At 39.2% G+C, this 14,867-nt stretch overlaps 1 protein-coding gene across 8 annotated transcripts in view; it reads left to right on the top strand.

The window, feature by feature from the left end:
- ccdc88ab (coiled-coil and HOOK domain protein 88ab) overlaps nt 1–14,867 on the top strand; it is a 64,317-nt gene that overhangs the window by 35,781 nt on the left and 13,669 nt on the right. For all 8 annotated transcript variants that reach the window (XM_088012807.1, XM_088012806.1, XM_088012805.1 and 5 more), the window contains exons 9-29: nt 707–788; nt 1,258–1,416; nt 1,934–2,080; nt 2,168–2,312; nt 3,402–3,580; nt 4,332–4,469; nt 5,223–5,406; nt 5,531–5,661; nt 6,224–6,517; nt 7,272–7,454; nt 7,537–7,815; nt 8,025–8,149; nt 8,416–8,554; nt 8,767–8,943; nt 9,068–9,229; nt 10,653–10,930; nt 11,045–11,188; nt 11,641–11,827; nt 11,919–12,064; nt 12,817–12,909; nt 13,075–13,277. In XM_088012807.1, the coding sequence (XP_087868933.1) occupies nt 707–788; nt 1,258–1,416; nt 1,934–2,080; nt 2,168–2,312; nt 3,402–3,580; nt 4,332–4,469; nt 5,223–5,406; nt 5,531–5,661; nt 6,224–6,517; nt 7,272–7,454; nt 7,537–7,815; nt 8,025–8,149; nt 8,416–8,554; nt 8,767–8,943; nt 9,068–9,229; nt 10,653–10,930; nt 11,045–11,188; nt 11,641–11,827; nt 11,919–12,064; nt 12,817–12,909; nt 13,075–13,277 (3,575 nt within the window). The remainder of the gene's footprint in view (nt 1–706; nt 789–1,257; nt 1,417–1,933; nt 2,081–2,167; nt 2,313–3,401; nt 3,581–4,331; nt 4,470–5,222; nt 5,407–5,530; nt 5,662–6,223; nt 6,518–7,271; nt 7,455–7,536; nt 7,816–8,024; nt 8,150–8,415; nt 8,555–8,766; nt 8,944–9,067; nt 9,230–10,652; nt 10,931–11,044; nt 11,189–11,640; nt 11,828–11,918; nt 12,065–12,816; nt 12,910–13,074; nt 13,278–14,867) is intronic.

The raw sequence follows: 14,867 nt of genomic DNA, 5'->3' as shown, positions 1-14,867 counted from the left end.
TTTTTTTTTTTTAAATGTCAAAGTCTAATTAAACATCTTTTTATGTTTTTTAGCGTGGGATTATTCTTGTACAATGGTTTTATTAGTGGACTAAATCACACCAAGTCTCCACTCAGTTCTACACTAACCACTTTTTTGAAATGCTTGAACATCATATTGATAAAATCATGTTTTCAAAAATTCTTTGCAAAAAAGCAAAAAAACTTTTGTTTTTTTTTAATTAAGTCACTGAAAACATAGTAAGCCATGGCTTTAAACCAACCTACCAAACCAGGATTTTATCTGCTTTTATCTCTGCTTTTATGAAATGTTGGATTTTTTTCCCCTTCTTTTTTGCGTTTATAGTCTGTATGCCCTGAATCAGGCGTGTTGTCGTAAGTTAAAAACAAATGATTACTCATAGCACCACTTCTGTTGTGACACATAATTCCCATTTCCTCACATCACAAAAATGTTTGTGCAGATTTTGTTTACTGTAACTTTTCTATGCAACTACCCAAAGGCTATTGTTATAGAATACAGCTTTAAAGTACTGAATGAGAATAAGCACAAAAGGAATTTCCTAACTGAACTGATGTCTTCATAAGTACCTCCTTTAAGAAAAAAAAAAAATAAATACAGAAAACAAATGGCATATTGTTTTTGTTGCAGTTCTCGTATGCCATTTCTGTACTCTGCTTTTGTTTATGCTGGTTCTCCTTTGCAGGGAGGAAAAAAGCGAGCAGCTTCTGGACACCAGGCAGGAGCTGGAGAACATGGAGGTGGAGCTGAAGAGAATCCAGCAGGAGGTAAAGTTACCAATCACAGCTCTATGCTGTGCGGTTTACAAATATTCGAATGACCTCACTTCTCCTCCACCTGGTTTTCTCTTCCTTAGCGCTCGGTTTCTAAATTGATGCCAGGCTGTAATTAGCTAGCGAGTGACTTAGCTCATTAGAGGGTGCTCAAACTATTTTTAGTCTGGCTGCAGATTCTCCTGGCTTTTGATGCAATTGTTTACCAAAAAAAAAAAAAAAAACAGCTTGGGGCATTGTGGAGAAATGTGAGTACATATGCTTTTTGTTAAACTGATGATGTGCAGAAGCTATTCTGTTCATTGGTGTTTTTTGTTCTCAAATACTCCACGAATTATATAATATAAACACATTAAAGCCATTGTTTCAGTATGTTTGGTTTTGTGTTTGTGCGATTTAAGCACTTCATTGAACTTTTCTACTTTTGTTTATGCTCCATAAACAAATTTATGTACTCCTGCAGAGCTATCAGCTGCTGTCCGACGCTCGCTCGGCTCGGGCCTACCGCGATGAGCTGGACGCACTCCGAGAAAAAGCCATACGTGTCGACAAACTGGAGAGCGAGCTCTGCCGGTACAAGGAGAGACTTCATGACATTGACTTCTACAAGGCCAGAGTCGAGGTAAACGGCTGCGAAAACGGAATAAAGACCATTTTAACTTTGGGGGGCAGTAAAAAAGTTTTACATGTTCAGCATCTTTCAGCCTGTGTTATATTCGTCTGTCCGTATGTCAGTTTATTCACATCAGCCATCTCATTTGTTTGCCTAACCATCAATCTGTCTACCAGTCTGTTCCATATTCATGAAATGGTGAATCTGCTGTACCATCCATCTTTGTCTGTCGATCCGTCTTTCCATCTATTCATCCAATCTGATTTCTGTACAAATATTAGCCTTAAGTTTCTTGTCAACTTTTGTATTTATTTTTCAAAATCATCTTGAAAGTATTGAGAGGAATGGAGTTCATACAGTTTGACCATGCAGTTCATTTGGATACAAATAACAGTTTTTTTTTTTTTTTTTCTTAATTTATATTGCAAATATACATTGGCCCTAAAAGTTGGGCTTAGTTAGGTCTTTTGCATGCTGCTGCAGTTTTCTCCTCTGTGTTAGACTTGCGTTCTTAATGTTTTTATAGGAGCTAAAGGAGGACAACCAGATTTTGCTAGAAACAAAGACGATGTTGGAGGAGCAGCTGGATTCCACCAGGACGCGGTCCGACAAACTACACCTTCTGGAGAAAGAGAACCTCCAGCTCAAGTCCAAGATGCATGATCTGGAGATGGTATAGTCATGCTTTCTGGGTGTAATCTGGGACAGAAATTGCAGTAGCAACATGTATAGCAACAGTATTTGTTGAACTGATCTCCAGGAGCGGGACCTTGACCGGAAGCGAATGGAGGAGCTGTTGGAGGAGAATCTCGTGTTGGAGATGGCCCAGAAACAGAGCATGGACGAGTCGCTGCACCTGGGCTGGGAGCTGGAGCAATTATCAAAGACACCAGAGCTGACTGATGGTGAGGAAAAAAGGCAACAATATCCGTTACTAAAATTATCATTAGTGACAATCCTATTATTTACCAGATTGGTGATTATTCCAACGATTAATCAATTATTCGGATGATTAATCGACTCTTCCAACTATTAACCAGTTATTCCAACGATTAATTGGATAAGAAAATAGCACATTCTGCTGATTTTTCATTTAACCACTTAAGCTTTTTTGTACCATAGAGGTACATTAAGATATGAAAATAAGCATTTTAAATAAACTTATACATTTAGCATCAGCTTTTTCTGCTTGACTTTGACATTGTTGCAGTGTAGGGCTGATCTGTTGTATTTATAATTAACTGATCAAAATAATTATCTTTTTTTTTTCTTTTAGAGAATTTATTTGTACATTTGTCCTTTTTTGGAGTCTCTCTCTCTCTCCCTCTCTCTCTCTGTATGTATATATATATATATATATATATATATATATATATATATATACATATACACACACACACAGTGTGTGGTCTTTCGATAACTTACTTTTTTTGGAGTCTATGCTAGTTAATGATCAATCAATTATTAAATCACTTGATGATTAATTCAATAATTGATTAATCACAATTAATTGTTTTAACTTTAGTAACAGAGAGCATATAAAGAATGGGAAAATAAAGAATAAGTCATTCACTTAAAAAGTTAAGCTGCTAACAGACACTGAAGAGTTCACTCTACTGGAAGCTGCAGACAGGCGATGGACCAGGCCTTGGTCTTTGGCCCTTAATCTTGGCATCGTCCCTCCAGGCTCTGTCTGTATGTGCCAGCCTCCACAGGGTTTTCTTTCCACTTGGTTAAGATCTGTGCTGTAATTAATATTCAGTGACTCCTGAAAGATAAGCTGTGGAGTTGGATAATAAGAGCTGTTAATAGGTTTAGCAAGCCCAGGATCTGGATAAAGACTCTGTGAAGGTGGATGTTTGTCAAAGCATGCTTTAGTGGAATTACAGTCTCTCAAGATTTAATCTGAGTTATTGATATTTAGTAGTAATGAGGCAAAAGACATGATGCATCTTGTATTTTGCCAAGACATTGATGTTCCGTCTTTATTTTAGCCCCGCAGAAGTCTTTGGGCGAGGAGGTGAATGAGCTGACCTCCAGTCGCCTGTTAAAGCTGGAGAAAGAAAATCAAGCTCTGCTGAAGAAGGTGGAGGAACTCAAAGGGACAGCCAGTCAGGACAACACAGCTAAACTGACCAAAGCCAATCAAGAAAACCAGAAACTTAACCAGAAAGTAAGCCTTAATTTCTTTGATTCTTAAAACAGACTCATTTCGGGATTTGTGATGTTTTTATTTCTAGAACATCTTTAATTCTCTCTTCTTCAGCAGCAAAACCAACATGCTACACCAGCACTCCCTGCATAATGTACATGCCTCCTCTTCACTGTAGACCTTTAGATCACAGTGACACAGAGAAAGTAAAACTGGGCAAGGATAAAGAGGGGCGGATAGGAGGATGAAAGCAAAGCTCTAAATCCACATGGTTTAACTGCCTTTAACTCTGGAACACCCTGTGCTAAAAGACGTTTCGCAGCTATTTTCAGAAACATAAGATTCTCTGTGTGCCCTCCGAACAAAAAAACATACCACTAACTTCATCTCCCTCAAAGAGAAAATCCACCCTGTGGAATTTCTAAGCGACTTTAAAAACTTAATCCAAGATGCGTTTAAATTTGAAGCAGCTATTGGGATTTGTGTAGCTCACAAATAAGCATATTTCATTTCATTGTAGTTTCACTATGAATTTAATTCATACAGAATGGGGTATTATTTTAAACAGTTCTTCTATTTGTATCGCAATCATTTTATGGTTAAAAATGACATGTGGATACTTTTTCTGTGCTTAAAGTTAAGTGCCAAATAAAAAAAATATTTTTGAAGTACCAAAAATTCAGGATTTGTTTCAACAGATTAAAATTATTTTAAATTACTTTTGTATTAGTGTGTATATACAATACAGATAAAAGGCTCTTATTTATTGCAGTTGGAGCGACTGGAGAATGAACTAATGGTGGATAGGGAGTCGCTCCGTAGTGCCGAGTCACTGAGTACGGACCTGATGAAGGAAAAGGCTTTGTTGGAGAAGACTCTGGAGACACTCAAGGAAAACTCAGAGAGACAGGTGGGCATGCAAACACACACTCAGTGCTGTTCAGAAGCCATTTTGTAATTGTTCGGAACAGTCTGATTGTTATCCGTTAAAACTGTGACACTTCTAGCTGATTAAAGAGTGACTTCAAGGCTTTTTAGCTCTAATCTCATGTAGGATTCACTTTAATTTAGAAAGTTAATGTTTGACTACTGACATTTAACACATTAGAAAAAAAACATCAAATAGTTTTGATATAAACTCTTTTTTTTTTTCCTATAAAATTTTCGCCAACTGTTCCAAGATGTCCCACAAAAACATGCAGAATAAATACATTTCACTGATTGTTTCTGCAAACAGTTTTCAGACATTTGCATTTGGATCAACTAGCTGAATGCTTCGTTGAATCCCGATTTCTTGCAGTCTGCAGCTTAGATGGAGTCGCTCACTGTGTGTGGCCAGGTCTTTGCAGTTGTCAGACCCAAATCTGACACCTTTGATTAGTTTAACCTTCTGATTCGTTAAATCCAGCTTTGATGAGCTTCAGGGGGGAAAGCAAACAGAACGCCGCACTCGCAGATTATCTGCCTCCATTGGCTTTGTTGCAAACATAATGAGATGTAACTAATGCTGTGCTATTCCAGTCGGCCAGGCAAACGGCAGAGTTATACTAGTTTTTTGTGTTTGTAGTGTTGATTCTGCTGGGAAATCGGTGCCTTGTACTGTTCATATCCCACTAAGAACATAAATCGCAATTAAATCAAAGCTTCATTTCGTTCTCTGCAGATGAAGGGTCTAGAGCAGGAGAACAAGCACCTGAGCCAAACCATTTCCTCGCTGCGTCAACGCTGCCAGGTTGGAGCTGAGGCCCGCGTGAAAGACGTGGAGAAGGAGAACAGAGTTCTTCACGAGTCGATCTGCGAGACGACGGGCAAACTGAATAAGCTCGAATTTGAAAGGAAGCAGCTACGTGAGTAACCAGCGGGATGAACATTTTTGGGTTTGAATGTTTTTCTGAGAATAGTATTTAGTTCTGTTTTCTTCATTTTAACAAGAGTTTTGAGTGTTTTGAAAAGTGATTTTTTTTAATGCAGGAAAGGAGCTTGAATTGATGAAGGAAAAAGGTGAGAGAGCAGAAGAGTTGGAGATTCGGCTGCAGAAGCTGGAAAGGGAAAATGAAAGCCTGCAGAAGAAAGTTGCCACTCTTGGAATTACCTGTGAGAAGGTCTGGTCCATCTCCTCACATATTGCTATATTACCTTGGTTTGCTTATGTTTTAAATATTTTTTTTTTTTAATCCATACATTTTCACTTGGGTTGTGGAATATTTTTGTACTTTACTAATGATTTGATTTGTTTAACAATCTCAATGCAATGAATGTAGATTCACAAAGTCAGGGTTCTTGTGGAGTCTAGACAAAAAAAAAATAGAATTTGACTTGATAATTGTTCAGGTATAGAAAAAGAAAAAAGTATGGAGCGTTTATTTCATAGCTGTATCTGATGATGTCACTTGCAGATCTTTTTTCCTATACGTTTTGGTTTTTGCAGCATTTGTATTTTTTAAAGTCTGATCTAAACAGAAATGTATGCAGTAATTTCACAGGGAATCTTTGCCTCTACAGCTTTAAAATAGGACATAAAATGTGAATTTGTTACATTTAATTTGGGAATCAAGACATAAAAAAGTCTTGATTTTTTTTTATGTCAAGACATCCTGCCAGATTAGAAATAATGCATTTGTTTCAGACTTGCATCTCCCAACTTCTCACACCTCTTCCTTGCAGGTTTCTTCTTTGGAGAAGGAGAACTCTGAGTTGGAGGCGGAGGGCCGCCGTCTAAAGAAGAAACTGGACGCTCTGAAAAATATGGCTTTCCAGTTAGAGGCGCTGGAGAAGGAAAACGGCCAGCTGGAACAGGAGAACCTGGAGCTCCGGCGCTCAACCGAGACGCTCCGGTCAGCGGGGGCAAAGGCCGCTCAGCTGGAAGCCGAGAACAGGGAGCTGGAGAGCGAGAGGACCCAGCTGAAGCGCAGCTTGGAACTGCTTAAAGCCTCGTCTAAGAAAACAGAAAGATTAGAGGTATGAACACACATCAAGGAGCTGCTCCTGGACTGTGATGTCAGCTGGTTTTCTTGGTTTGTAAAATAAGCAAACTCGTTGTATCATATTCCTCATAATAAATCAGTGTTTCAACTAACGATTACTTTAGTTATCAATTAATCTATTAATCTTTTTGACGATTAATCGGATCTTAAAAAATTGACACATTGTGCAGATTTTTCTTTTAAGCCTTTTTAATACATTAGAAATATAAAAAAATGCAAATAAACAATTACATTTCTTTTTAAATAGCTAAATAATTTATTGCCTAAAATGCTTAACACCTGTTTTGTAACAAACACTGCATCTCCATCTAAAACAAAAACTTCTGTAACGTCTAAATGTGAAAAGCTCAGCACTTTCTGCTCAACTCAACACCAACATACTGAAGGGCTGACCTGTTGATTATTTTTTGAATAACTAAATATCTGGATAGCAAAAGGTGATTAAACATATATATATTTTTTTTATTTACAGAATTTGAATCTGGTGAAGCTAAAACTATGGCATTGAGTTTTGGGTAGAGCATATTTACAAAATTTCTGTTTTTATATTGTTTTAAATGGAAACTGTGTGTATTTTAGTATAGTTTTGGCTTAATCACTGCTCTGAATATGTTGTTTTTATAGCAAAAAGCCTTTTTTTAAGTCTAAATATTCACAATTACTTTCTTCAACACAACAGTTAAAAAATGACTGCATTGTTCAAGTTTTTCTACACTTTTGTTTCCCAGGTGAGCTACCAAGGTCTGGACACGGAGAACCAGCGGCTTCAGAAGGCTTTGGAGAACAGCAGCAAGAAGATCCAGCAGCTGGAGGCAGAATTGCAAGAGGTGGAAACGGAGAACCAAACCCTTCAGCGTAACCTGGAGGAACTGAAGATCTCGAGTAAACGGCTGGAGCAGCTGGAGCAGGAGGTAGTCCGTAGTCACGGTCGCTACGCTAATGTTCCGCAGTTAGCGTCCATCTTTACTTTACTGCGTCCCGTCTCACTCACAGAACAAAACTCTGGAACTGGAAAGCTCCCAGCTGGAGAAAGATAAGAAGCTTCTGGAGAAGGAGAACAAGCGGCTGAGGCAGCAGGCCGAGATCCGCGACTCCAAGCTGGATGACGGCAACCAGCGGATCGCCGCCCTGGAGAAGGAGAACCGCACCATGGGCAAGGAGATGATCTTCTTCAGGGACTCGTGTACGAGAGTCAAGGACCTGGAGAAAGAGAACAAGGAGCTGGTCAAACAGGGCAGTATAGATAAGAAGACGCTGATGACACTAAGAGAGGTAAGCAGAGTTTGTTTTTGTTTTTTTTTAATGTATGTGTTAAGATTCAGCAGATTAAATTAAAACAATCAGCTTTACTGATCTACTCTACGCTAGTCATTTAATGTTGTTTTAATATAAATGTTAAGTAAATGTGGGGTTTTATTAGAAGATGCTTAACATGTACTATTTTGTGTGTGTGTGTGTGTGCGCGTGCGTGATGTGTGTAGGAGCTTGTGAGTGAGAAACTGCGGACGCAGCAGATGAATAATGACCTTGAGAAACTTACTCATGAATTGGAGAAAATTGGACTGAACAAAGAGAGACTCCTGCACGATGAGAGCTCTGATGACAGGTACACAATGATTGCTGATCTGTGACACAGCCTTTATAAAATCTTTGAAGGCTGGTTTAAATTTAAACTCCTTTACAACATTCAGAATAATGACCCATTTTACTGGAAGGGCTGTTTTTCTCTCTATTTTCCAAGCCAGAATCATCCCTTCCTTAGTGAGACGATAATTTACCTTTTTTTTTTTTTTTTTTTTTTTTTTCCTCCACATTGTTGTAATACATTTATGCATTTAACACATAACTACATAAACCTTTATTTATTCCCAGGTTTAAGCTGCTTGAAACCAAACTGGAGTCAACTCTGAAATCATCTTTGGAGATCAAAGAGGAGAAAATCGCTGCTTTAGAGGCGCGATTACAGGAATCCTCCAACCTCAACCAGCAACTTCGGCAGGAGCTAAAAACGGTAAGCAAAATTGACATCCATGCTTTTATAATAAATATAAACAATAGTTCTTCTTTGCAGACTTGAAGCTAAACTGGAAAATAAGCGTGCTACAAGAAGATGCTTGAAAAAAACCGTGAAATTTAAAGTTCAAAACATCTTAAAATGTTCTTCTGCAGCAGCTATTAGAGTATTTAGCTATTTAGCTTAATGGTTTACTTGATTCACCTCAGGTAAAGAAGAACTATGAGGCGCTTCGCCAGAGAGAGGAGGAGGAAAGGATGGTGCACAGCTCTCCCCCGAAAGGAGGGGAAAACTCCCAGACCGTCAATAAATGGGAAAAGGAGAGCCATGAAGCCACCAGGGAGCTTCTGAAAGTCAAAGACAGACTAATTGAAGTGGAGAGAAATGTAAGTTTAAATGAATCTTAGATTTCTCAGGTGTGTGTTTTTTTTTGTTGTTTTTTTCCGCCCTCCATTTCGGTTCCAAATTTCTGTATTATTCATTATGATTTTTGTGTGCTTTTCCCCTCAGAATGCTACACTGCAGGCTGAGAAGGTGGCTCTGAGAAGCCAACTCAAACAACTGGAAACTCAGAGCTCCAACCTGCAGGCGCAGATTGTAGCGGTGCAGAGGCAGACCGCCTCCTTACAGGAGAACAACACCACTCTGCAGACGCAGAATGCCAAACTGCAGGTAAACCCATCATACAAACAGGGAAAACCAGAAATAACCCAACATTAAATAGTTTAGTCTATATTCCTTATGTATTTTGAGGAACAGAATTTTTTTTTAAGTATTTACCAGTTTTTGCATTTAAGTCCTATACTGGTTCTTTTCCCTTACAAGAGCAGCTTAATAAACACTTTTATGTTTTTTTTCTACTTGTGCTTTACAATGATTTGAACTCATGAAGTTCAAAGTCCTCCAATAGTTTTGCAGCCTTTTCACTATCAACAACCTTCGTCCTCTGAGGGCAGGCATATATATAATGATTCAATTTTAATGGATCTCTTTCTGTGATGAATTTGGTTTGATATGAAAACAAAACCTCCTGGTGGCAACATGTTTGGGTGTCAAAGCTGCCAGAATCCTGCAGCAGAATCCTGACAGTGGCAGGAGCTTGGTGATTTCTGTGTCAGTGGTGTATGTGTGGATGATTCAGACCCACACACTGCTGTTTCAGACCATTGCATAGATATTTATAGCAAAAATAACATCCCGAATGTTGTTTTCTATTCATATCAGGAATTAAAGAGGAACACTAGCAACAAAAGTTCTGTCTTTATCGTTAATAGTGGTCTAAATTGTCAACGTTTCTTATTTTGCCTTCCACTGAAGATCATGTTAAGTTTCTTGAATGAAAATCCAGTTGAACACAATCAAGTATGCTACACAGTTGAAATACTTTGTAGCAAAATGCAAATCGGTTAATGTTGTGACTGGGACTTTATTTTAAAATGTCTTTGCGAACATTTCACCAGTTTCAGAATAACTTGGTTATCATTAATGTGACCTTGTATCATACTGGTTACATTATGGCGCCTGTTCAGGAGCGTACATCAAAAATAACACAGATATCTCGTCCCGCCTTCTGTGTTTGTGCAGTTGTCCAGCCAGTCAGCTTTGCTCCCTGCTATGGATTTGCGTTTGCTCTCACTGTTTGGCAGCTTTTCAAACTCTTATGTGTGGCAGCTGCTTACTGCATCTGGAAAATGTTCAAGTAGGTTGCTGCGAGTTGTACGTATGTAACGGCACGCTGCATGTTGGCGAATACTGTGTCATTGTGCTGCCTTTGCTGTTTTACCTGAACCCAGTCTGTCTGTCAGAGTGTAAATATTGTCTGTGATGATTGGGCTGGTAAACCACTGTGGCCATAAAGGGAACTCATAAACTGATAAAGAAACGTGCTTCCGCTTTTTTATTTCCTCTCCCAAGCTGGAGGTTATCCCACAAAGACGCAGTGCCCCCTACAGGCAAAAACTCCAATAAATTCTTCCTTGGGTTTTAATGTTTGATTCGCAGAGATCTGGGCTTTGAATATTTCATCTTCACTTGAAATATACCACAAATCATATGTTTTAAGTGATGGTGCTGCCCCTCCACCTCTGTCCTGTAGGTGGAGAACTCCACCCTGAGCTCTCAAAGTGCGGCCCTCATGGCCCAGAACGCCCAGCTGCAGAGCCAGCAGAGCAGCGTGGAGGGAGAGCGGGAGGGAGCGCTGAGAGAGAAGGAGGAGCTGAGGGCGACCTACGAGCTGCTGCTCCGGGATCACGAGAAGCTGGCGGCGCTCCACGAGCGGCAGGCGGCCGAGTACGAAGCTCTGATTGGGAAACACGGCGGCCTGAAGACCTCCCATAAGAGCCTGGAGCAACAGCACAGAGACTTGGAGGACAAGTGAGCTTCTCTTGAACTACAGCAATATTCAATCAATTCTGTCATTTTTCTGAGGAACTTTAAAACAAAAAAAATTGTTGTCTTTAAGTTGTATTTTGTTTTCCTTCTGTTCAGGTACAAGCAGCTCCTGCAGAGAAAGGGAGAGCTGGAGGAGTTGGAGAAAAACCTGAAGGAGCAGCAGGACAAGATGGCTCAGGAGAATCAGAGCCACCAAGCCACAGCTGACCAGTGCAAACTGCTCAAAGAGGAAAACGACAGGTCAGGCTTTTTATGCTATAAAATAAACTGGCTTATGGAAAATGTTTCAGTTTTAAGTCTTTTTTTTTTCCAGTCAAATTAAAAACTGCTACAAAATGAATCTTTTTCGTCCATTTGCATGTAAATGGTGTCTTCCACATCAGATTTTTGGTCCATCTAATTGATGAATTTGTTTCCTAATTTTACTAAGAACCCAGAGACAAATGCAGGTGGTCTAAAATTTAAAGGTCGACTGTTTAAATCAACCCCCACAACCAAATCAGAATTCAACTTCTTTACTGTCGATTCATAATTGTGAAATATAACGGTTCAAAATGTATGAAGTATTTGGACAAATCTGGACTGTTTAGTCTGGAAAAGTTTGACATTTAGAAGTAGAAAACGAGTGGGATGTTTTCAGGGTGACTGAAATGCACATTTCCACCAAAGAGTCTGTTGTGCTGTCTTTCCAGGCTGAACACCGCCTATCGCCAACTGATGAAGGACAACGAGAGTCTGCAGATGGACCATAAGAACATAAAGAGCCAGCTGAACAGTGCAAAGCTGGAGCAGACCAAGTTAGAAGCCGAGTTCTCCAAACTCAAGGAGCAATACCAGCAGCTGGACATCACCTCCACTAAACTCACCAACCAGTGTGAGGTAACGAGACCTTCAAGTGTATTCGTATTGAACGCTTTTGGATAAATCTCTTTAACGTTTTAAGCTGGTCTTCCCTTTTCGTGTGAATTAGCTGTTGAGCCAGCTGAAAGGCAACTTGGAGGAGGAGAACCGTCACTTGTTGGACCAGATCCAGACCCTGATGCTGCAGAACCGCACACTTCTGGAGCAGACGATGGAGAGCAAGGACCTGTTCCATGTAGAGCAAAGACAATACATGTAAAACAAGAGAAGCATTTGTCTTTTTCTTTGGAGTGAATGTTGGATTACGGTGCCTTACAAAAGCATCCGTGCCCCTTGGATTTTTCACATTTTGCATCTCATACCACTAATATAACAGCTATTTGCCTTCAGAAATCACTTATTTTGTAAATGGTGGCTAGAATGGCGAGGAGAAATCTTCCAGGTGGAATAGTGTACTGTTGAGTCCTTGTAAAGGAGTTAAATGAGACCAAAATTCAACTTTTTGGCTTAAATGCAAAAAGGAAAACAGAACAGTTACTCTACAGCTTCAACTATCTGTATCTCACTATAACAAAATACTCCTTCTGGAATTATTTCCCAGGTATGTTGAGTACTTCCAAACCATCTAATCTAACAAGGTTTAAGCAATTTTTCAAAGAATGTTGGACAAAAATTCAGTCTCTAAATGCACCAACCTGGATGTGATTCTGCCTAAAAAGACTTGAAGCTGCAAAGGGGTATAATTCTAAAAGGGTATTGATCCAGAGAGTGAATATGCTTAAATGCTGAAATCTATGTATTGTTTATATCGTTTTCCCCATACAAATATGTACTACTTTGTGTGGATGTATTGCATAAATTCCCAATACAGTGCATTAGCTGGTGGTTTGTAAGATGAAAAAATGTGACATTTTTAAGGTAGTAATACTGTAATCTTGTAAGATGTTTGGTTTGCAAGTTCACTGTTTTTTTTTGTTTTGCTTTTTTGTTCTTTGTGCGATCTTTAGAGACAAGCTAAACGAGTTGAGGAGACAGAAGGAAAAACTTGAGGAGAAAATAATGGACCAGTACAAATTCTTTGATCCTTCGCCTCCACGCAGGTAAAAAAAAAAAAGCAACGTCATGTGGTCACATGAGTTCTGACGTGTAACAAAAAAATTTACTCTGTGAAGAAAATGTTATGTTACGTCATAACTTATGATCAACCACATGCTTATGGTCTCCTGTTGCTGTCTTCATTTCACCTCTGTGACCTCTCGTCAAAGGCGTGGCAACTGGATCACTCTGAAGATGAAGAAGCTGATGAAGCCGAAGAGCCGGGAGCGGATGCGCTCTCTCACGCTGACCCCCTCTCGTTCGGAGCTGGGGGAAAGCGTTTTCACTTTTGTTCCAGACAGCCAGGACAGCTCTTCCATCGGCTCTGGGTCCAACTCGCTGGATGACACGCTCACACAAAAGAGGAGCATAAGTGAGTGCAAAAAGAAACGCACACTTTCTTGATTAATAATGCGCAGGACAGGAACGCACGGGTTCCAAGTGGGTTTGTACAGTATGGCTGAGTCTTTTATTCCCTAACCACTCCTTTGCTTCTTTATTTCTCTGCGAAGGAAGGAGAGGGCAGCATTCCCATGCCCAAAGTCAGGGTTCGTCCAATGGTATGCCGTGGATAGGGAGGGTGGGCGGGGCTAATGACCCAACTGTCATGTCTCTCGGGGCATGTCTTTGTGAGTCCATTGTCTGTGTCACTCATAGAAGTTACAGCTGAGCTGTGCAGCAGGACAAGGTTGACTCTGACTCGACACTTTTGACCTAAAGAAATCAGATGCTGTTCATGTTTGGAGCAACATGAGGTGCACTGGATTTGTTCAATCTTATTTTGATGGTAACCAAAATTAAATAAAGGGAGATGTCATGAAATGTATTTTACAACAATGTCTAATACTTAATCAGTTAGTACTCCACCTGATAGGACGATGATTTTGCAGCTGGCTGCACACTTGGCAGCAAATGTTTTTCTCCTTTAGCAGAATTCATATTATTGTTTATTCTCAAACAAGCTGTAAGCTACAGGTAGTATGCTGAAAATAGCAATAGTATTAATAAGGATTAGGAGGAAGACTTGTTTTTTTTCTTTGGCTTAAAGGTTTTTAGACAAATGTGTCTGGATCTTTTCCCACAGGAAAAAAAAAAAGATTTAAGTCTCTATAAAGGAAAAAGTATTTAAGTAAAAGGCACTGTGTCCAAAGTTTGGTATAAAACCTGTAACAATTATCATGCAGGAGGAAAAAAAAATATTCAAGCATAGTCTTAAATCTTCAGTAAACTACTTTATAAATGTTTGGATTAAAGCTAAATTGTACATAATTTATCTTTCAGTGATATTCCGCATCGATTTAATAGTGCCAACATTTTATTCTGAGGCGTCTAATTACTAATGTTCAACTAACTACAACAGGTGTTGGTATATCTGTTTTTACTACTGTGACTAAGTAAACATTGGACAAACAAAAAAGCCCAATAATTTGAAGGAAATTGGACTTAATACTCAAACTCACAATAGTGTAAAGTCAGAGTAGTTACTCTAATAAAATAATTACGACTATTGTGATTAAGGAAAGCCAGATCGAAACCTGCCTTTCCTTAATTTCATTCAACTGTGTCTTTGTTGCTCGACTGTTTATTTTGGTAGAGTTGTTCAGGTTGCCACCATTTTGAGCTGAATTGAGTGCACCTCATGTGCTTCAAACGCTGGAAGCCAGTTACACCATAATACAACCTTGGTCTACTTCTTTCAACATCTCTAAAAATCCAAGTAAGAGTTAAGTTGCTAGTATGTTAACCTTCTGATACGTGCAGTTCACCTGTAAAGAGGGAGAGGATCACGCTGTATCATAGCATTAAAACTATTAAAGGGTGCAAGAAATGGTTCCTCTCACTTAGTGTCTCCAAGAGGTTAATGCAGCTTAGAAAAGGGTTGGTGTTTTTTTTTTTTTTTGTTTTTTGGGGGGGTTTTTTGACACAGGAGTAGATTTATGACCTTGAAGATTTCTGTTTTAGT

The sequence above is a fragment of the Poecilia mexicana genome, unplaced genomic scaffold, assembly GCF_051168715.1.
Source record: "Poecilia mexicana isolate PSO_F unplaced genomic scaffold, ASM5116871v1 scaffold_15, whole genome shotgun sequence".
NCBI classification, from domain to species: domain Eukaryota; kingdom Metazoa; phylum Chordata; class Actinopteri; order Cyprinodontiformes; family Poeciliidae; genus Poecilia; species Poecilia mexicana.
This window is presented reverse-complemented; position numbering and strand designations above follow the sequence as displayed.